The 22,240-nt window shown below is 36.0% G+C and overlaps 2 protein-coding genes across 7 annotated transcripts; one reads left to right on the forward strand and one right to left on the reverse strand.

Annotated features, from left to right (window-relative positions):
• Nucleotides 1-34: 34 nt before the first annotated feature.
• LOC109060522 (translation machinery-associated protein 16-like) lies at nt 35-3,040 on the reverse strand. The gene is made up of 7 exons (XM_042775669.1): nt 2,885-3,040; nt 2,697-2,806; nt 2,538-2,575; nt 2,245-2,329; nt 1,973-2,121; nt 1,556-1,598; nt 35-1,415 (listed from the first exon to the last, which is right to left on the reverse strand). The coding sequence occupies exons 1-7, from the start codon at nt 2,885-2,887 to the stop codon at nt 1,301-1,303; spliced, it is 543 nt and encodes a 180-aa protein (XP_042631603.1). The 5' UTR covers nt 2,888-3,040; the 3' UTR covers nt 35-1,300.
• On the forward strand, nt 1,323-22,002 carry LOC109060553 (folliculin-interacting protein 2-like). Of its 6 annotated transcripts, XM_042775082.1 has the most exons (18): nt 4,093-4,403; nt 10,518-10,641; nt 12,374-12,466; nt 12,602-12,702; nt 12,789-12,863; nt 12,966-13,024; nt 13,453-13,515; nt 14,136-14,207; nt 14,421-14,556; nt 14,634-14,835; nt 15,405-15,493; nt 15,820-15,966; nt 16,230-16,399; nt 17,215-17,949; nt 18,352-18,491; nt 18,712-18,912; nt 19,370-19,485; nt 20,116-22,002. In XM_042775082.1, the coding sequence occupies exons 1-18, from the start codon at nt 4,318-4,320 to the stop codon at nt 20,192-20,194; spliced, it is 2,688 nt and encodes an 895-aa protein (XP_042631016.1). In that variant the 5' UTR covers nt 4,093-4,317; the 3' UTR covers nt 20,195-22,002. The 6 variants fall into 6 exon arrangements, with proteins under 6 accessions (XP_042630875.1, XP_042630729.1, XP_042631016.1 ...); XM_042774795.1 differs by lacking the exons at nt 18,352-18,491; nt 18,712-18,912; nt 19,370-19,485; nt 20,116-22,002 and having other exon boundaries at nt 4,080-4,199; nt 4,240-4,403; nt 17,215-18,011; XM_042774941.1 differs by lacking the exons at nt 4,093-4,403; nt 18,352-18,491; nt 18,712-18,912; nt 19,370-19,485; nt 20,116-22,002 and adding an exon at nt 1,323-1,438 and having other exon boundaries at nt 17,215-18,015.
• Nucleotides 22,003-22,240: the final 238 nt, after the last annotated feature.

Genomic DNA, 22,240 nt, shown 5'->3' on the forward strand with positions numbered 1-22,240 from the left:
GTTTCATGCTAGTGTAAAGAAAACACCCATAAGACACATTTAAATGTTTTTATTATTATTATTGCACTTTATTTGTTTGCATCTATAGATTTCAAACATCAGGGTTTGTTCATATAAAATTTTCCTGATTTTATACATTTTATTCCTAAAAACGTGGTGAAAACATATTTTTCTTACTGCTGACAGTATTTTCTGATTTATCAAGTGATTAAAAATCCCCTATGCAAAAACCTTTAGCTCTAATATGACAGCAAACCAAACAATTCGCAATTTTTTATGTAATCAGTCAACAGGACGTTTGGTGGTATCTATTAGTTAAAGGAACTGTTCCTCCCAAAATGAAAATCGACTCACTCTCAGGCCATACAAGATGTAGGTGAGTTTGTTTTTTCATCACATGCTCACCAGTGAATGGGTGCCGGCAGAATGAGAGTCCAAACTCCTGATAGAAGTTAAAAAAGCTCTCCAAATCTGTTCTAATGAAGAAACAAACTCGTCTACATCTCGGATGGTCTTGAGAGTGAGTACATTTTCATTTTTGGGTGAACTGTTTCTTTAAATGTTTTTATCCTATTCACCTGTGGTGTCTTGCCTTAATTGATTGGCAGCCGTATTGTATAGCTTACAAATATTTCTCACTGGTCAGATGTAAAAATTCTCACATTCATAACATGTTCTGAAGTGATTAATCTGTTCTCTGCAGCTTGGTAGATTAGTGAAAACTCTGTTACGTGACATCTGAAAGTAACAGGTGAAAAAGGCAGTTACAGAAGTCATTATTCAAGTCACAGAAGCCAATCCTCTAGTACAGGGGTGTCAAGCTCAATTCATGGAGGGCTGGAGCCCTGCAGAGTTTAGATTCAACCCTAATTAAACACACCTGATCCAACTAATCAAGTCCTTTAGGTTCATTTAAAAACTTCATGGAATGAAGAGTTTGACCTGCTCTATTCTTACAAAAAACAAACACACACAGGGCCATGCCAGGATCATAAGATTTGGTGATCAACATCAGTGTTCACAACTCAGATGCACATTTTAAAAGAAACATGCAATAAACCAGTGAATGTATCAAACGGTTTCAAAGTCTCTGTTTATTTATGAACTAATAATACTGTTACCTGAGAGACTAAGTAACACCCTTCCTCACAACAACATTTTTTTTCAAGAGGCTCAGTACACTGGCTACTAGTTGGAAGCACTAGTAACACAAAGCAACGTCTTGCTCTTTCCGTCCTTACGCTGCATGATGTCCATTCCTCTGCAGTAAACTATAGTAGAGCTGCAGGATTTCACAGTACTATAGCTCTGTATCAGTATCTTGTGAAACTGCAGACACGCTGCTATCAGAGCCTTTGGCTGAAACCTTTCTCATCTTAATGTTGGGGAGTTTCTTGAGGTCACCGGTCCACTCTCTATCAAGCAAATGTGGCTCAAGGTTAGACAGATTTGATATGTTAAGTGTTGAACTTCACATCGCTAGTTCCAGAAATTCTTTAAATCTGATGACTTGCTATAAAAAGTGTTAAAGAGCATACTTTTAAGCAGTTAATACCTGAATATTTTCAGATGCTTAGAGTTGATGATATCAGGGACTTCTGTAAGGTGAAAAAAAGAGAGACAACTTTTAACCACATACTGTACAGCGTGATGTTGCCTAAAGGTAACAAACACATTTTTTTTCTTTACAAGAACATTATGCAAATAATATGGCAATAAACGGCTAATAATGAAGGATTACTTTAATTAAACCAATACAAATCTTTGCATGGCTTGAAGAGGATGCACATTCTTGCTCTAATGTACTCACCTTGGAAAAGCATAATTAGTTATGTGCAGCTATATGTACATGCAGGAAACATTTTATACAAGGATTCTTAGCACTGCTCATATAAAACTCTTAAATGGCAGGAAACAAAAAAAAAGATAATAGAGACCTATGCAAAAGTTAATGCAAAAATTGGAACCATACCAAAGCCATTGCCTTCATACTGAGCTCTTTCTCGCTCCATTGTTTGTTTGATGATGGCCTCTCTAGAGCCGTGCTGACGGCCCTGTCGTCCTTTAATACTGTTCGCTAACTCAATCTGCTCCAGCTCTCTGTCAAACCGGTGAAGGTACCTGAGAAAGAGGACATGAACCAAGATGCCTGTTTTATTATTATTATTATTCTCAATATGCAGGATTTTCAACTAAATCGAGAACTTTACAAGTCAAAATAACATTTGCTTAGGATGGTCATACCTCTCAGTTATATTACAAGCATCTTGTTTGGTGTATTCTGACTTGTCAGGGTCCAGCTGGCTTTGGAACCACAAAAGTTTTTCACCTGCAGAAGATGAGTCAAGTGGCTTAGAGGAATGATCTCAGGCTAAAGCAAGTAAAAAAACAAAAAGGACGTTCCAAGAACATTCTAATAACGTTTGGGAACAGAGCCAAACATACTTTAGTTAGATGGGGTATAACACACTGGTATACTTTAACAAACTGGTCAAAAAAACAAGCTTTCAGATTGAAAAATAAAAGCAACGACTCACCAATCAAACTTAGACGCTGTGCTTTTTCACCCTTTAACCTAGAAGTGATTTGAACACATTCCACTTAGAGGCGTAAAAGCATAAAAAGTAACCGTGGCAATGCGAAACCCTTTTTTATTTTCGTGAATAAATGTAAAGTGAAGCAGAAACGACTCGTACTTTTCTTTCCTCTGTTGTTTGATGGCAGCGCTTGCTAAATATGCAGCTTTTCTGCTGAATGGGTGAATAGCCTTCTTCTCCGCCTGACCCTTCCCTTTCGCTGCCTTCGGCTGAAGAGAGAATATTAGCTATCAAACACGCCATGCAAAGTCATTTTAATTAAATAAAATTTTTAAATAAAAACTTACCATATTTGTTGATATAAGTGAACGTCTATCTTTCAGACGTGTGGCGTACGGGGGCAGATTTGAGGCACGGACCGCTGAAGCGGTTCGACGGTATTTTTGTTCCGTGTATTATTGACATTGACGTATTATAGTCAGGAGCTCCGCAGGAATATCATGTCATATATCAATACTCTTTATTCACACGTTGAAATGATCAGAAAATAATGTTTTTGTAATGTACTTCTTACAAACTTGCAAAATTACGTTATGACAATGTAAACAAGAAAATAAATTTTGTTTTTCATACAAATGACTATTTAATATTATTTTTATACTGCATTTTGTGCATTAAGTATAATTTATACCTGTTGTCAAATAAAACGATTTAGAATTCGTATTTCACTCTGTCTCTCTCTCTTTTTTCTTTTTTTTTTAATTTCATTTCATAATTTTTTCATTAATGTATTTTCTAGTTAGAAGGGTTATAATTCCATTTTTTTGTTCAGAAAGAGAGAGACAGAGAGAGAGAGAGAAAGATAACAATATGCATTGAATTGAACGAAAATGTAACATATTTAAACCATATTCTCTATTGATATCATCCACTTAATTTAAACGGAATGATATAATTTTAAATGGAAAAAAAAAAAACAAGAACAAATAGAACTAATCAAAATGTTATTTTTTTTTAAATATAATTTTCCAGCTGCATGGTTGTGTTTTATTTGCTTCAGCTGTTTTATATTTCTTTTATACTGAATTTTATACTTTAAATATAATTCAATATACATCGATAAAAACAATTGAGCCTTTTGTCCCCAATTTTTCCTATTTCACTTTTTATTTATATATATATATATATATATATATATATATATATATATATATATATATATATATATATATATATATATATAAATTAATAAAATTTTCAGAAAGAGAACAATATTATTCAATAAATGTGAATATATTTAAACCGTAATCTGTATTCACACAACCCGTTTAATTTATTAAACTGAATGTTGTGCATTTTTAATGGAAAGCTCACTGCAGAACACAAGATCCAGGGGGCGTGGTTGGATTAAGATTTAACCCCTCCCACCTTACATACACCTAAACCTACCCGTCTCCACCCCCTGAGCCCTAAACCCACCCAACTCCACCCCCTAGATGTGGCTCCAACCACGCCCCCTGGATCTCGTGTTCTGCAGTGAGGACCATCTCAAAAACAAGGAAGGAAAGCCCTGTGCTTGTTTAGCACGTTCTGCACGTGCCGCTGTGAGTCCGCGTCTCCTCAGCAGAGAGCGCCCGCGGGTCACCGACAGTCTGTCGAAGATCAGCTGGTGCAAACGTCACATGACTCCAGCATGGCTCTTCACCAGAGACCCGAGCGCTCGCCCTGATGGGGAAACGAGAACCCCGGAGTGCGTGTTTGTGATAAACGGAGCGCGAGCATGCCGACGCTGCTGCAGAAGCTCTTCGGGAAGAGAGCCGTCGGTAACGGCAGCTCCCGGGACTACTCCACGGCGGCGGAGCAGTGGTGAGACCGCTAGCACGCGCACATACTACACCTATGAATATGCAGTCACGCGCTCTTTACACCTGCACGCGCTAGTCATAAGCGCGTGCCTGTCACTTTTATTTTCTCCGCGGCAGACAGCTGTTTATTTATTTATTTTTCTGCAAGAAACACTAGGTGGTGCAAATACGTGCGACGTTATGATCACCAGTTTATTGTGTCATCATCGCTCGCAGGCCATAGAGTTACTTGGTCTGTATGTGGAGTTATGGTCAGCTGAGCGCCAGTCCATGCGTTCTGTAACTCTTTCAGGGCATGTATGCTTAATACTTACTTAACAAATACTTGCAAGTTGTGACAGGTTTTTATTTTGAGAGTACAACAATTCTGCATTTATGGCTTCTGCTGTGCGTTTCCTCCTATATTTTAGTCAGAGTGGGTGGAGATGGGCTTTCTGGGAGAGTCACGCAGAAAGCATACAGAGATAAATCTAATGTTGTATTTCTCGGTGTTTGCTCTCAACTGAAATTAGAAGAAAACATCTATATCAAAAAACCATGGAAATATAATTTAGCACAAAAAAGTGGTTTAGTGACAATTTGTCCCATGTTAGGAGAAATCATGTAAACATGATTTAGGAATGAAAAAAGTGTGTGTGTGTGTGTGTGTGTACATACAAGTATATACAAATATATAATTAATTTGATCAAAAATGCAGTAAAAACAGCAAAATTGTGAAATATTATTACAATTTAAAATACATGTTTTTATGTTAATATATTGTTATTTTATATTATATATTGTTTTTTTTTGTTGTTGTTGTTGTTTTTGACACCTGTGATACTTTTTAGGATACTTTAATGAATAAAAAGTAAAAAAAAAAAAAAATAAACAGCATTTATTTAAAAGCTTTTGTGACAATATACACTACCGTTCAAATGTTTTTTTCTTTTCTTTTGTTTTTTTTTTTTTTTTGAAGTTATTAATTCTTTTGTTCAGAGATGTTTTGTAATGATGATAAGTGGTGACAGAGAATTTTTTTGTTGTTACAAAAGGTTTCTATTTTGAAAAAATGCTGTTCTTTTTAACTTTTTAGAAAACTTAAAAAAGTATCACAGGTTCCAAAAATATATATATTAAGCAGCTAAAACTGTTTGATGATAATTCAGCATATTAGAATGATTTCTGAAGATCATGTGACACTGAAGACTGGAGTAATGATGCTGAAAATTCTGCACTAATCAACGCAATAAATTATATTTTAAAGTATATTAAAATAGGACACAGTTATTTTAAATTGTAAAAATATTTCACAATATTACGTTTTTTGTTTTGTTTTTTAGTGTTAAGTTCTGAATCACAAACCCTTGAATCTTCTAAACAAATGAGTTCCTCTTTAAGTTTTTAAGTGCGATCAGAATATGCTTGCATGTGAATGAAAAGCCTTCGGTTGCTTTTAGTTAAGCTATGTCCTTACTCTAAACGTTTTTAAGCAGTAATGCGACATAAAGGACACTCACACTTTCCAGAAACATGGTCACATGACGATTCAGCAGTTTCCTAGAAGGAAGTGACTCTGCTTACCCACTGATAACACAGAAAACATTGATCTCGGTTTTGATTTGGAGTCACTGTTCAAAACTGATCTATTTGCAGAGCTGATTTAGGTCAGAATCACTGGATTTATCAAAATATGAGATTTGAATGCTCACTTTAACATATGTGATCTGAGGGAATAAATACTTTTAATAAAATGTGAGCTCTCTGAGAAAGCTTTTTACATTAGAAATATAATTGTCGTTTGTGTGGTATTTATGTTTACTAAATTAATTTAAAGAGATGTGGAAAAGTACAATGACATTTTTGTTTACTTTATGATGTGCTGGCTATGTTAGTTTGGACTTATGCTGACTCCTAGTCCGTATTATTGTAGTATTATTTATATACTATTATAGTATTTATAAATATTTTGAATGTATTAATATTTTTAATTTTAGTAATTTTGTTGTGCTTTTAAAAATTTTAACAGTTGTTTATTTATTCTGTTTAACTTATTCATTTTTAGTTTTATTAATTTTAGTACTTCAACTTATTTCACTTATTTGCAAAGGCAATATTTCTAATAATAATTCTAAATAATTTAGTTTTTTAATGTAATGTTTATATTTTATTTCAGCTTTATTTTAATTACTGGAAACTAATTGTAATAGTCTCAGTGATAACAATGATAGCATAGCTGATAATAATAATATCATTAATAGTCTTAATGATAACAGCAGTGTTGTGCCATGTTATTTTAGACTTAAACTGGCACCTAGTCAGTGTTATTTTAGTATTATTTATATACCGTTATATTATTTATTCGCGTTTTGATTTATATTTTATTTTTATATTTTCAGTTTTCATTTTAGTTTTTAGTTTAAAGTATAATAATTTTGTATGTATAATTTCGATGTGCTTTTGACATTTGTTTTTAATATTTCTATTTAATTTAATTAATTTATTTATTTCTAGTTTTACTAATTTTAGTAATTAAAGATATTTATTACTGTTATTTGCCAGGGCAACAAACACGTTAATATTTATATTTCGCTTTATTTCAGCTTTATTTTAATTACCGAAAACAATCTCAGTAGTTTTATAAACAATAACAACAGTGCACCTAGTGGTGTTGATACATTACAAGTGCAAAAGTTTTTATGCCAATGTAGTAATGCACTATCTGCAGTCCGTCAGTTTATTCTGTAAGTAAAAGTATCTCAGAAACCCTCTCTCATTAGTCAAAGCCAGTAGACTTCAGATGGTCACATGATCTCAAAATGTCTGCCCCCATTAGGAGACCCGCTCCTTGTAAAATAAATCTGCTTTTAATTGACTACTGATATGATCTCAAAAGTAATATTTCTATTTTGAGAGAAAATTAAAATGGACCTTTACTTTCTGAAAATGTTCACTTTCTCTTTGAGTAGGGGTGAAGCATGTGACTTACTGAATATTTGTTGCAACATGCATGGTGTTAGCAAAGAGTACGTGTTAGTTTTAGTTTGTTTGCTGAGGTATGCAACTTTGGCCAGTGAGAGTGTCCTATGACTGTGTTTTGATCACATGCTTTGTGAAAGGGTGTGTATGACAGTCATGTGACGTTTGAGCTGTATTCATTAGTCATCAGATAGATAAGTGTAGAAAACCTTCAGTCTCTGAACACATGCTGCCCAAAAAAACTTCTGTCTCTCCTGAATCTGAATCTCCCCATCATTCTATTTGGTCTACTTTGGATTTCATGAATGTCATTTGATTTGGAGAACTTACTTCTAGACAAAGTAAGAACACATTTTTAAAGAAAGCGGGTGAGTGTATGTCTGCACGCATGCATACACACACTCTCTGTAGTGTACTGAGTGGAATACCTGTGAAGATGAAGATTAAGAGTCGCAAGAAAAACACTGCAAGGAGGTTGTTCATTCCAGAGGACGCTTCATGGAACAGGTACACTGTGTGTGTGTGTGTGTGTGCACTTTTTGAGCCACTATACAAATATGGTAACCTTTTTGTTTGCTTATGAGAGGAATCTGCTCTAAAGAGTGTTTTGCATGTGAATGTGTGTGTATAGTAATGTAGTAGTTCTTGAAGCATTGTTACACAGCCGATTGTGTAACCCAAACTCTGAGACTTTTTCAACTTGAATAAACAAACAAGAAAATATAAAATATGTACTTAAATATGCAGCTTTGACCAATCTCAGCTACTAATATCAGAGTCGCTTATGATGATGCGGTGCTTCGGCCTAAATTATAATCAGCATATATATATATATATATATATATATATATATATATATATATCTATCCAATCATTTGTAATTTAATATATACATTTTTATTAAAACGTAAATAATATAAATTAAATATTTGTTTGTTCATATATATATATTTATATATTGCAATATATATATTCAAAATTAAAAACTAATTATAATTATATAATTATAATTATAATATAAATATAATACAAAAAATGTTTTCAGAATTAAATCATTTCAATAAAAACAAACATAAATTTCATAAACCTCTTTTTGAGATTAATTTCTGAAACAGTAAAATCTTTGTATTTATTATTTAGAATTTGTGAATGAATGTTGACATATTTCACTCAGCTAATCTGAAATGGTTCTAGATGTCAGTCAGTATGTGTCTGTGTGAACTGCAGTGATCATATGACACAGCGGTTGATGTTCATGTGACCTGAAGTATGAGGAAAATCACAAAAAGGATGTGTCGCAAAGGCTAATTCATTAAGAGGCATTGTTCTTTGCTTTTAAAAACTGAATCACTTAATTGTTAGTTAGGTGTGTTTTAGTAACAGTTAGTTAGGTGTGTGTGTGTGTGTGTACAGATTTGGCTACACCTATGAGGGACAAATGTTTGAAAATGTCCTCACAAATATAGTGAAACAAATATAATGTAAACTGCTTTCTGTGAGGGTTTGGTTTAGGATATAGTGTTATTTTAGTATAAAAACCATTGTGTTTATAAGGAGTTCTTACTAATATAACTTCTAGGGTCTATGTGTTTGTGTTTGTGTCAATGTGTAGTGGCAGTACCATCCCAAGCAAGTGTTTTTCTCTCTCTCTTTCCCTCCATCCATCTGTCTCTCTCTCTTATATACTGGCACACACACACACACACACACACACACTCACTCACGCAAAGTCTCAGTAAGAGAGGATAAAGAGAGCCTGTGCCCTCTGTGTGTGTGTGTGAAGGATAAAGGGAGCCTGTGCATAGCAATGTATTGTCCAGCAGCTGGGTTAGAAAAGACTGAGCACCATATCATCTAAAACACACTCACACTAACACTAAGCAGTCCGTATACAAAGTCCGTACACTCGACGCAAGCAGACACAGTGATTGCCAACTCACACATGAACACTGATAAAACAAACACACTGCATCATCTACGCAGTCAGAGAGAAGGGGTGCTGCCGACACCGTGTGTGTGTGTGTGTGTGTGAGGTTTTGTGTGACTTGTGCACTCAGAGCTCAGACAAGCGGAGATGGAGACTGTGTGCCTGTGTTTTCCGTCGTTAGACTATGGTGATCTTCTGATGTTTAATAGAAGAAACATGCAGCTGTGTGAATGGTCCACTTTTCGTGCCTTCAGCCGCTCTCTTGACCAGTTTCGGGCATCTTGTGATTGTTATTCATATCTATTTTGGATGTATATGTAGTGCTTGGAGGCTGGAAATGAATGTCTGATCACTTTATCATACACCAGGATGGAAAGCAGGTAGGGGGTGTGTAACTGTATGAAGAAAATGTGTTTTTGCATTTTAAGTATGGAACTGTGGAACACAAAAAAGAAATTATGAAGAATGTTAATGCTTCTCTTTTACATGCAGTGTCAGTGAATGATGAACAGGGAGTGACAAGCTCAGAAATGACAAATATAGCACTATAAATATAGTCCAAACAAGTCATGCGCTATATTCCAAGTGTTCCGCAGCCATAAAAGAGTTTTGTGTGAGGAAAAGACCAAAATGTACACTACAGTTCAAAGGTTTGGGGTCAGTAAGATTTAAAAAATAATAATAATAATACTTTTTTTTTCAGCAAGGATGCATTCAGTTGATCAAACGTGACGGTAAAAGTTTTACACAATATTTATATTTTTAACAAAACTTCTATTGATCATTGAGCAGCAAATCAGCATATTAGAATGATTTCTGAAGGATCACGTGACACTAAAGATGGGAGTAATGATGCTGAAAATTAAGATTTGCTTCATTTTACAATATTAAAATAGTAAATGGTTATTTTAAAATATAATATTTCACAATATGACTTTTAATCAAGAGACTCAAACATCAAAAAATTAAACTCACTCCAAACGTAATCAATAGCTGTAATTCACTGAAGATTTGAAGGATGAGGATCAATAAATGGTGAATTTCCAATACTTTGCTCATTTTATTTGTTGAATAATTGAAAGTTAGTCATTTTGAAATGGTCAGAAACCTATCTTTGGCTCAAATGTTGTTGTTGTTGTTTTTTGTGATGGACAATAGATGTTGTAGAGGAAATGTTTTCTCTTTTTGAACGTTTTGATCACGGTGACCTGTGTTTCTCTCTCTTTTAGTTGGGCGTCTGCTGAGTTCGATCTAGCTCAGATCAGGTTGATAGTGTATCAAGACTGTGAGAGAAGAGGGCGCCAGGTTCTCTTTGACTCCAAAGCAATACATAAACTGGACACATCCGAGCCGGTGAGTTAATGTGGTCTGTGTGTGTGTGTGTGTGTGTGTGGTGGGGGGGGGGTGTTTTGGGAGGAGTCACATGCTCTGTAATCCAGCTTGCTTGGATCTCATGACAGGTGTGACTGCTCAGCTAACTGGGTCAAAGCTTTTAACACTCATGAGACTGTGTGTGGGTGTGTGTAGGTTGTATCTTGATATTACTGTTTACCGAGGTTTGATTGAATATGAAGTTTTGGTATGATTTAGAAATGTTTTTATTATACACTTTTCATGTTAAGGATGTTTTAAGAGGGTCATGTCTTGGGAAATCAGACTTTTTCTGGAAGGTTGACGTTGTAGGATAGATTCTATTATTCTTAACGCGTGCAAAAAATAAATAAATACACAGAAGAACTTACCATAAGAATAAAATGTGGGAAACCTTGAAACATTCCTGACTGTTTAGCATCCTTCCTTCTGAAGGATCCCATCATTAGAAAAGTTTTTTGTGTGTGTGTTTTTTAAGAGGCTCGCATTTCACACGCAAAGTAATCTGTTCAAATTACTAGTCAAGTTAGGACTTTTTGGTAAAAAGGAAAAACGCTAGACCTCAGGGACAATATGCATACTATATTTTTAATGTTGTTATATTAAATTCTTCTATTGCTTGAATATAGACTTAAATCAAAGCTGTATTTTTTTGAACATCCACCCATCTATACTCATCCATCTAGACAGTTGTTATTGAATGTCTCTGGCTCTCTCTGAACAGAGTGTGATTTATTGTCAGTAAGTTGTCACATGATTGGTCTGTTTATTCAGCTCTTCAGCTTTTGTCACAGAGAGAGAGAGAGAGAGAGAGAGACAGAATTAACAGTGTGTGTGTGTGTGTGCACGTGTGTGTATTGCTATTGAATTGTCTCTTGTGGTAAAATATAGCTCTTGCAAACACTTTCCTACCATTGCTCATGTTTGTGTTAGCATTATTTGCTCAAAGATTTAGTTTAAATGGGTTTTGACCTGCAGATTATAAAAAGATAACTTATATCATGCATAGCGTTATTATTTTCAACTTGTGTGCACAGAGATACAGCAAAAAAATAAAAATGCAAAGGATTGGGGTTGGTAATATTTTTGTAAATGTTTTTAAAAGAAGTCTCATGTTAATAAAGTTGCATTTATTTGATCAAAAATTAAGGAAAACTGAAGTAACTATTTGAATATATTTTAAAATGTAATTATTAAGAAGATTTATTCACAAGAATTTTCAGCATAATTACTCCAGTCTTCGGTGTCACATGATACTTCAGAAATCATTTTAATATTCTGATTTGCTGCTCAAAAAACATTTCCTATTATTATGAATGTAAAAAACAGCTGTGCTGCTTAATATTTTTGTGGAAACATGATTCTTTTTTTTTTGTTTAGTTTTTTTTTTTGAACAGGAAGTCAAAAAAAAACATTTATTTGAAATATATTATTTATTTGAACTTTTGAAAATTGAATTTTTTTTATAACAATAACACATCTTTACTGCCATAAAGACATCTTTACTTTTTATATGTTTAATGAAATCTTGCTGAATTAATGCATCCTTAATTCAGTATTCAGTAAGTAAGAAATGAATTCAGTAAGTATTCATTTCTAATGTGTATATATATATATATATATTAGCATACATACATTATTTTGTTGCAAACATCTACTTGATTCTATATCAGCCTGTAAGAATTTAATTGTAACTGTTTCTTTTATCTTAAAGACCTCTGATGAAACCAAAACCCCCCCCAACCGGAGTGGTGCTTGCCATATCGGCAGCCAAGCAAGCGAGAAAGACAAGCCTCCTTCATATCAGGTTTGTTGTTTAGCCAGTATCATGAAACTTTATCAGTCCAAAAGTGCAGAAACCCTTTCATAAACTCTAATTACATAAGTATGTATGTCTTCTTAGAGCACTTTTATGTCACACTTGACTCGTTTGTGTGTTTAGTATACCAGACCGGCTCCAGACGTGACCATGCTTGGAGAAATGATGTTTGGCTCAGTTTCCATGAGTTATAAGGGTTCAACGCTTAAAATTCACCACATCCGGTGAGTATTTTGTGTAAACGTAATATATTTAGTAAGAATCAAGACCTTAGCAGTGTGATAATACTGTGTTACTGTGTGTGTGACAGGTCTCCACCGCAGCTGATGGTCAGTAAGGTTTTTTCTACCCGGTTTGGAAGCAGCACCTCTGAGAGTACAAATACGTACGTCTCTTGTTTCCCCTCATCTGCAATCTGCTGCTACACGAGTCTGCTCTCAGTCTGAGTCTGAGTATCACTCATTGTCTCCATTTTTTTTTCTTAAAGGCTACAAGACAGTTTTGAGTCGATGAGCCAAACTTTTCCTAGTCACACCAGCAGCATAGGTAAGATTAGTGCAAACACTTCTTCTTTCCTTCTCATTTTTGCACACCAAAAACCTAGTGAGCAACCGAGTGCCTACTGTACATAGACAACTTTTTTAAGTCCTCGTAACTTAACTCCTGTCACTAAGGCTGTTCCAAAAGGTAGGTATCTTAACTATGCTGTTTTTATGTGTTGGCCTACAAAAATACGCCATCCCTGTAGCACACTTTTGTGAGTGTGAGCATGCAGTATTCCATATTGGTCACTAATGAGGTTGCATTTTAGTGGGGATGCTGTCTTAGAAAGCAGTGTAGGCAGCACAGCAGCTCTCTAGGTTTCAGAGCATCACTTTTATCTGTCAGCATTCATTGACTGTTTCTTAAATCTTTCTGATTTTCACCCAAACATACTGTTTCTCAACATGGCCATATACCACTCCTCTTTTCAGGAGTTTGCCGCGTGCCTAGCGCTCCTCTGCTCTGCCTGGCTCGGAGCGCGTCTTTCTTTGCAGGTTTGTGTGGAATGCTGAAGCAGCGTGAGCATGTGTTGATCTCACATGCACATACCCTTTCGCTATGTTTTATTTTCTGCTGTGTGCTCTGTCTGACTATTTTAGCCCTTGACTGATTTTAGGCCCCTCACAAAATGCACTTCCTTCTGCCTTGTTTTAACATACACTGGTGATGCAATGGTGATGCAATCACAACAGCTAAGACAATGATATTTACACTGGATACTGATCTGCATCTCTTGTGATTTGGTTTGCAAAAAAATATTTTGCATCTGTTTACATCTGTATTTAGCGCTGTGCACTTGGATCAGTGAAACTGATGTTAATACCAAGTCTGAACAGTCATTGTGGGAAAGCAGCATTGTTATGGATGTGACTGCCAGGTTTCTAGGTTACAGGGGTTAACTAGACGCTTTCAGAAGGGTCCACACTTTTGCAGGTGCTTGGTGTATGGGTGTGTATGTCTGTGTGGGATACTAACCTGCATGCTTTTTTTGAAACATGCTTGGGAACCCAGCACCTCCATCAAATCACCCACTACGTGAAGCAATGCGGACACACTTCTTTACATTCTTCAGAATGCAGCTGAATGTGAGGGTGTAATGACTCTGTTTTTCCAGCCCACAGTAATCCAGTGGACATGCCAAGCAGAGGACACAGTGAGGATGGAGACAGTGGCATTGCTCGCTCAGGTATGCACACAAAAGGACAAAGTCAGAACATACTTAATGCAGATTCAAACTGGCTATATTGAACATGCATTACCGTTTAAAAGTTTGTGGTCAGTAACATATTTTTTATCAAGGAAGTTAATACTTTTATTTAGCAACGATGCATAAAATTGATCAAAATTGATTCATGCATGTTGTCTGTGAAGTGTGAACTCCCACTTTTCACTTCTGCAGCATCTCTGAGCAGTTTGTTGGCCACTCCCCTACCGTCACCTGGCTCCTCCTTCAGTAGTGGTTTGTCCAGCAGTTACCAACGGCGACTGCTCCGTAGCCAGGCCACCAGTCTTCAGCATGGCCCCGTGCCTCGCTGGTAAGCCTGAATATTTATATGAGGCAGTAAGAGATGAGAATATACAGATACGATAGATGTGGTCATTTGTGCATCAGGAACACTGAAGAAATGTTCAGCTTGTCTGACGAGAGCTGCAGCTCCAACCCTGTGATGATCCAGAGGAAGAAGATCGCCATCAGCATCATCATCAGCCTGCCGGAGCGAGAAGAGGAAAACCACAATTTTCAGGAGTTTTTCTTCTCACACTTTCCTCTGTTTGAGTCTCACATGAACAAACTCAAGACTGCCATCGAGAGGGTAAGTGTGAAAGTGCAGGAGAGTGAATCTAGTATTATTCTAGTAGGGAGGGGGTGCAAACAAATCCATTCAACAATGTATTACAGTCTTTTTTTCTTAGATGTTTGTGGATTTATTTGCAAAAACTCATTGGAATTTATCATTAAAAATTCAGTTTTTTTTTTTTTTTTTTTTTTTTTCAGAAAAACATGGTATAGAAAATAGGCTTAGCTATCATTATTTTATAGACCAAAAAAAAAACAAAAAAAACAACTACACTCATACTGGGTTATTATGCTCACTTATTCTGTTTATATGAGTTGGGTCAGACATATTTTAGTACAGCTTTTATGCAGAATCTAGGATGACCATGCATATTCTTTTTTTTTTTTTTGCTATTGACCTGCTCTCTATAGTCCTCATATATTTATATGTATGAATATTTTGACAGTTCTCTGTAGATTCCACCTATATGCTATACGCTATAATAACCCTGATGCATGCATGCGTTGTGACTTTCAGTAAGGATTATTTTTATTAAACATTTATACTTTATCCCTGAGTTCAAACTGTGTTTGTTTATTTTTCAGGCGATGATTGTGTGCAGAAGGATAGCAGAGTCCAGTCAGCGAGTGCAGGTCTATCTGTGTCGAGTGATGGAAGCACTGGGAGAATTCAGGTGCTGATATCAGTACACTCTGTGTATATTTGTGCATGTGTGATCTCTTTAACTGCAGTTGTCTATTTTTGTAGCAGTAAAGATGAATTTAAGCAGTCAGCAAAGGAGTGATCTTGGTATTTGAATGAAAAAATTACAGTAATGCTTTAATGTGCTTCTTGTTCTGCCACATTATAACTCTTTTGAATCTTGGTGCCCCCTACAGTATTAAACTTCCTTTATGATTCATGACCAACTTGGTGCAGAAGATATTGTTACAGAAGCCCTCAGGTTCGAGGGATATGAGTCTTGGGTTTGAGTCTCATCTGGTTCTCTGTTGGATGTAGGATGACGGTGTGGAACCTGTACATGGCTCCCCGCATCAGCGAGCCAGTCTGGCTTTCTATGATATCCCAAAGTACCGAGCGAAACCTACTGTGTCAGCGCTTCCTGAAGGAGATGAGTTTGCTGATGGAACACGGAGCCAAGAGCCAGTCAGTGATCTTTAACCTTTCAACTAAACATATTACTTCAAATCTTTAACCCTGTTCTTTTACTAGTACTGTGTAATCAGGGATAATTGGAAAATCAATTATTTGTTTCCATCACCATCACTGATCCTAAGCGTGTCAGGAAACACAGTTGGCCAGGTGTGTCTGTGTGGCAGTCAGTTATAATGAACAACTTCCTCTTGATTGCCTTATCATGTTGAGCTCTGATGGGACACTCGTGAATTATTCCTCTCATTTTTGTCTAGGTTTCTCTCAGCTCTCCTTACTGCTGTTCTCACGCATCACTTAGCCTGGGTTTCCACGGTGATGCCCAGCAGCATGCCGCCAATCAAATCTGGCTGCCAGAAACCTGCCTCCCAGACGGCGGACCTGTTGGCTAAATCTCACCCGTACAACCCACTGTGGGCTCAGTTAGGTAAGAATGAATATAGAATGATAATAATTCATATCAAATGAATCATCAGTGTGGCAGCAGTGCAAAAACAGCTTCATATTATTTAGCACTTAAGTTAGAAATACTCAAACAATAAAAATAATATGAAAAACGGATTTATAGAAGCAATTCCTTTTTTTCTAGAGTCTACATGAATAGCAATTCAATATAAACTATATATATATATAAATATATGTGTGTGTGTGTGTGTGTGTGTGTGTATGTGTATATTTATATATATATATTTATTTTTATATATATAACACACACACACACACACACACACACACACATATATATATATATATGTATGTATATTATATTTATGTGTATATATACTTTGTTGCTTAAATAAAATAATTATTAATGATGTAAACAGTCATATTCAAATGTTTAATATTTTAGTAATTAAATACTATTACTATTAAATATACTTTATATATTTTATATACAATATTGTATTGTAATGTGGGAGAATGGAACATTTCTTTGAAGTTTTTATTGAAGTTAACTTAATATTGTATTTTTGTTTAATGTATATTTGACTTGTTTCATGAAAATTAGTTTGAGGTCAAACTGTAATTGCCAGATCCTCTGTTGAAGACCCCTGGTCTACTTGCAGTCTCGTTTTTACAGTGATTTCATTTCCTTAAATGACTTGACTTGACTTATTTGAACTTTCACTTTTTCACAAAAATTCTTAAAAGTTTCAAAAAGAAACTTTAAATGACTAGTCCTGTATATGTTTTCATTAGCAATGATTCCCCAGTTTTATGTTGTGTGTTGTTGTTGTTTAGGTGATCTGTATGGTGCTTTGGGCTCTCCTGTGAGAGTGTGTCGAACGGTGGTTGTGGGACGCAGGAGGGAACTGGTCCAGCGAGTCTTGTATGTTCTGTCCTACTTCATTCGCTGCTCAGACCTGCAGGAACATGTGCAACCACAAGAACAGATGGACAATCCAGCCAGTCCCTGCACCTCTCAAACCACTGATCCCACCCCTGAAAAACCAGACCCATTAAAGCCTACTGCTTGTGTTATTGGAACGAGTGAAAAAGCACTGAACTCTGACTTGGGTAATGCTATTCCGGGCACCTCAGTAGAACAAAACCATGAGATACTTTTGACTGATACTAAATCAACCAGTCCATCCCCCAGCGTGGAATTGACCACTGTCAGGTCTGAATTTACAGAAATGGCACAGGAATGTTTTGGAGAAGACAGTGACTCTGTCGGGGGCGGATTAGAGCACATTTTGGCCAGTCAGAGTCCTCTTTTGCATCGGGTGCAGTTTCACATCGGCAGTCCCAGTGAGACAGCGAATGACGGACAAGCCGGGGGTCTGACTGGGGCAGGGTGTGGACGGGGACTAGACAGGAAGTTGCATCAAAGGCTTTTGAGTGACATACGGAGGAACGAGAGCTCAGATAGTGCTCTAGGTGACAGTGATGATGAGGAAACATCGGCACAAGAACTCTACGTGGCTACAGAACAAAACGAGTACGAGTTACCACTACCAAGGCAAGTGCAAACTAAGTTCAACATCTACACTCTACTAATTAAATAGGGTCATATGATGAGCTATAAAATTATATTTGATCTTTTAGGAGTCATTGTACTATGAAAAGAAACCGTAACATTCTCCAGAGTCCGAAAAGACTATTTATTGAAACAAAAAAACTAAAAAATTGAAACTGCAAAACAGATTCTTTGCAAACCATTGATGTAAGACACATTAATACATTTGAACATGTGATCGTTCACATATACATGTCAGTGTTGCCTATTCAGTGTTCAAAAACTTGGCCCACCTGTTCACATCTACATGTCAGTGTTGCCTATTGTGTTCAAAAACTTGGCCTTTTGTAGTGAAAAGAGCTGTTCACATCTACATGTCAGTGTTGCCTATTGTGTTCAAAAACTTGGCCCACCCTATGGAGCCAGTGTTAATCATTTCGGGCGTTCTTTGCTGGGTGGGTACTGTCCTCAGTACATGCCTGACTTTGCCTTGCATGGCATCAGTTCTGATCACAGGCTCAAACAGTGCCTCATGGCTGACCTCGAACACACTGTTCTCGTAAGTACAATTACATTTACAGTTAATACTGCATATAGGAAAGGATTCATGTAGTGTATGTTGAGTGTCATAAGCATGCTCCAGTTTTTAAGTCTCTTAGTTTTTATGTTTTGCACATGTAATTACATTAGCTTTCATGTTTATGGTTTTCATTTTTGTAGTAAAAATATTTTCAAATAGCCTACATTAGGGTGAAGTATGCACCTCTGTGTTTGTGCAGCATCCGGCGCTGGATGAACCAGTGGCCGAGGCTCTGTGCATCGTGGCGGATACAGATCGATTGAGTGTGCAGGTGTTGACGAGTCAAAAGCGCGTGTGCGAGGGCGGGCGGCTGGGCAGGGACGTGATGGTGTCCAACCTCGTACACACGCTCATCACATCAGTTCTGCAGCTTTATTTGTTCGATATAGATTGCGTCTTAGTTAGTAAGTATCCTTAACAGACATGTGAGAGTATTTTTAGTGTGGTGTGTAGTGTGGTTATCTAAGAAAGAAATTTATATTTTTATTCAGCAAGGGTGTGTTAAATTGATTAAAATCGATGGTAAGGTCTTTTACATTGATACAAAAAATACTTTCTATTCATCAAAGAATTTTGAAAAAAAAGTATCAGTTTCCACAAAAATATTACGCAGCACAATTGTTTTCAACATTGATAAATATAATAATTGTTTCTTGAGTACCAAATCAGCATAATGATTTCTGAAGAAAAGGCTTCTGAAAATTCAGTTTTGCCATCACAATAAAAAATTGCATTTAAAAATATATTACAATTTGAATACTGTTTTACTAGTGTAGATTCTAATTTCTTTTTTGTGTGTGTGTGTGTGTGTGTGTGTGTGTGTGTGTGTGTGTGTGTGTATGCAAACGTCATCTCAGTGTGTGATGCATCTGGAAGACCGGTTACAGGAGGTGTATTTTAAGAGTCGATCCTTAGCAGAATATCTGAGGGGACAAACCAGGGTCCCTGTGAAAGAACTGGGGCTGGCACTGGGGTAAGATCACACTACTTACTTACTCTGACTCTGTCTCTGAACCTGCACTTTAAGCAACTGTATGTACATTTCTTTTAGCATGAAATATCAAAATCATTCTGATGGTACACTAGCTTCTAATAAGGCTTCTGTTTTGTTTCTCACACTAAGTTTGGTGAGCATGTCCAAAATGCATGTGTAAAACTATTCACTGTTATTACGACAGCCTGGTTGTGCCACAAAATAAAAAAGGTCATTTGCGATAGAATTCTGAATTCTTTTTTCCCCTCATCATTCTACATTTTTTCTCAGAATTCTGAGTTTACTTCTTACAAACCAGATTTTCTCTGAATTCTGCGTTTACTTCAGAATAAAAATAAAAAGGTAATCGCAACGTTTTTTCCCTGCAGCTCTGAGTTTATATCACAATTCTGAGAAAAAAGCCAGAATTGCGAGATATCAACTTTTATTTTTATTCTGATGTAAACTCATGGCAGAAACAACTTTCCATAGAATTCCACTCACTGTAGAGGGCTCTAAAGTACACAGAACTACACACAGTTGCTTTAAGTCATGCATTATGGTAGTCTTAATGCAGAAAGCATCAAAAGAAATGTGCAAATGTATACATTTATCTATTTTTCTTTTCAGGATTGAGTCCAGTGACATTCCGTTGCTTGCCGCAGTGGCCAGCACACACTCACCCTACGTGGCCCAGATCCTTCTTTAAATAGACCAAGCAAGATTTATTTCACTTTAAGGACCAATCAGAATGTGTTCCTGTTCTGCATGGACCAGCAAGGATCTGATCAGATGACCACACCAATCATGATGCACTGTGCTCGACAACCCAGCCTTAATATTCCAATCAGAATGCCTGTATATGTATGTACGTACTGTACGTGTGTGCATCTAACTGTCTATAGGCTGAATCATGCACCACATTGGGACACTGGTTAATGCTCTTCTAATTTCATATCATGTCTTTTCAAGTCTTATATAAAAGGCAAGTCTGGAGACCGTAGATGTTATGGATAGAAAACATCACTAAGAGCAAGAATTTGAAGATGCATCTATTCATTTGATCCTTCCATAGAAGGATCTCTGAGCACTGCATCTGAATGCACAATAGTGTAGTTCATTAAGGATGAAAGCATATCTATAAAAATTACAGCCTCACGTTAGTTTACATCAGGAGCCATATTTTGTAGCTGGACACTCTTAGAAGAATTAGTTCCCCCAAAAATAAAAATTCTGCTATATTTACTCATGTTGTTCCGAATTTGCAAGACTGAGTTTTTTGTTCTTAAAAAAGTATCCTGGCCACTCTTACATATAATAAATGTAGAAGACAACAGGGGCTGCTACAAAATGCCATAAAATATAATTAAAGTACAATTATTTTATTCTCTGTCTTCTTAAGTGAAGACTCATTTTGAACACCTTTTGACATCTTCATTTTTTGGTTCCACAGAAAAAACTCAGTTATAAGTTTGTAACAACATTTTCATTTTTGGTTGAATTGTCCCTTTAAAATCTTACATTCCAACTGTTTGGCTCTAGAACACAGCTCTGAAACAATTTTAAATGAATGCATGAACATTTATTCAAGAAAAGCATCAGTTTTGTCCTGAAAGACTGTGTAGGTCACAACAGCTTTTACTACCTTTTGTTGGAATTTGATTAAATCAATCAGTTTTGGTAGTTTTCTAGACCAGAGTGATCTTAAGTTTTTATCATATTCCATAATATCTCTCCAGACAATGGCTTTTTAGATATTATTACAAAATTTGTGTGTGTACGGTACAAATGTGTATGCTTTAATCTCAGAAAGATGAGAGAAGGTTTACAGAATGGGGGAAGAGGGAGACTGGAGTGTGATATTAAACTGTTACTGTTAATCACTGGTCAGTCCACAGATCGTGGATTGCAGTATTAATCTGGTGCTACTATTGTGTCAAAGGCTTACTAAAGCACACGCACACTTTTACGCTCTGTCCTTGTGAACGCTTTGTGTCTTTCAGTGGTGTATTGCACTGAAAGACAAGTGTCACAGCAATACAACCCCAGGTTTGTGACACTAGAAATAAAATACATTTTAATTGTTTCACTTTAAAGATTTAGAGAAAGATGATTATTTTTGATATTTTCAAAGAATATTCTACCTCAAGTAAAAGATCTGAAAGTGGCCTGTTCTGAGCTTATGGTATTGATCAGTCAGTATTACATCCAGAATGCAGTGTGCAGATATATCTTCATCGAGTATATACTTAAAAGCTGCATTTCGGATTGAAACAAGCCTGTTTTACATGTCTCTAGTGTATTTCTGTACTAAAAGTAAATGTAAAATTGTCTTGCTTTTGTATAATTTTTTGTCGAGGTTGAACTTTGAACACTAAGGTTTTGCCACTTTCAGTAGTCTCTTGTTTTCCTTTTGGTCTGTGCATGGTGTTTACACGTATGGTTGAATGCAGTTGGGTATTTTGTCTGTGACAATAGGAATAAATTAAATAAATTGTCAAAAATTTGATAACTCTGCATTTTGTAATTGTATCTTCTTTTTCATGGTCCAGGTTGATATTAGATTATGATAGCAAACTTATATAGAGTTAAAGTTATCTTTGTTGTTCTTTCGTGGACAATCAGTCAATTTGAACTATGATTTTGAATCAATGGGTCTTATTCATTTCTGTGCACTAATCATATTTTATTAGGGAGGTGTATGAAGTTCAAACTCATGTATTTTTTGGAAGTAGACCAGTTTCGTATGATATCA

Source organism: Cyprinus carpio, chromosome A1 (genome assembly GCF_018340385.1).
Source record: "Cyprinus carpio isolate SPL01 chromosome A1, ASM1834038v1, whole genome shotgun sequence".
Lineage (NCBI taxonomy): Eukaryota > Metazoa > Chordata > Actinopteri > Cypriniformes > Cyprinidae > Cyprinus > Cyprinus carpio.

Coding starts and splice junctions, on each gene's coding strand:
- LOC109060522 (XM_042775669.1), bottom strand. Junction 2,576..2,696: donor AAACAACAGAGGAAAGAAAA/GTACGAGTCGTT, acceptor AATCACTTCTAG/GTTAAAGGGTGAAAAAGCAC. Junction 1,416..1,555: donor AAGCATCTGAAAATATTCAG/GTATTAACTGCT, acceptor TTTGCTTGATAG/AGAGTGGACCGGTGACCTCA.
- LOC109060553 (XM_042775082.1), top strand. CDS start 4,318: ATGCCGACGCTGCTGCAGAAGCTCTTCGGGAAGAGAGCCGTCGGTAAC. Junction 14,557..14,633: donor CATGGCCCCGTGCCTCGCTG/GTAAGCCTGAAT, acceptor TTTGTGCATCAG/GAACACTGAAGAAATGTTCA. Junction 15,494..15,819: donor GAAGCACTGGGAGAATTCAG/GTGCTGATATCA, acceptor TGTTGGATGTAG/GATGACGGTGTGGAACCTGT.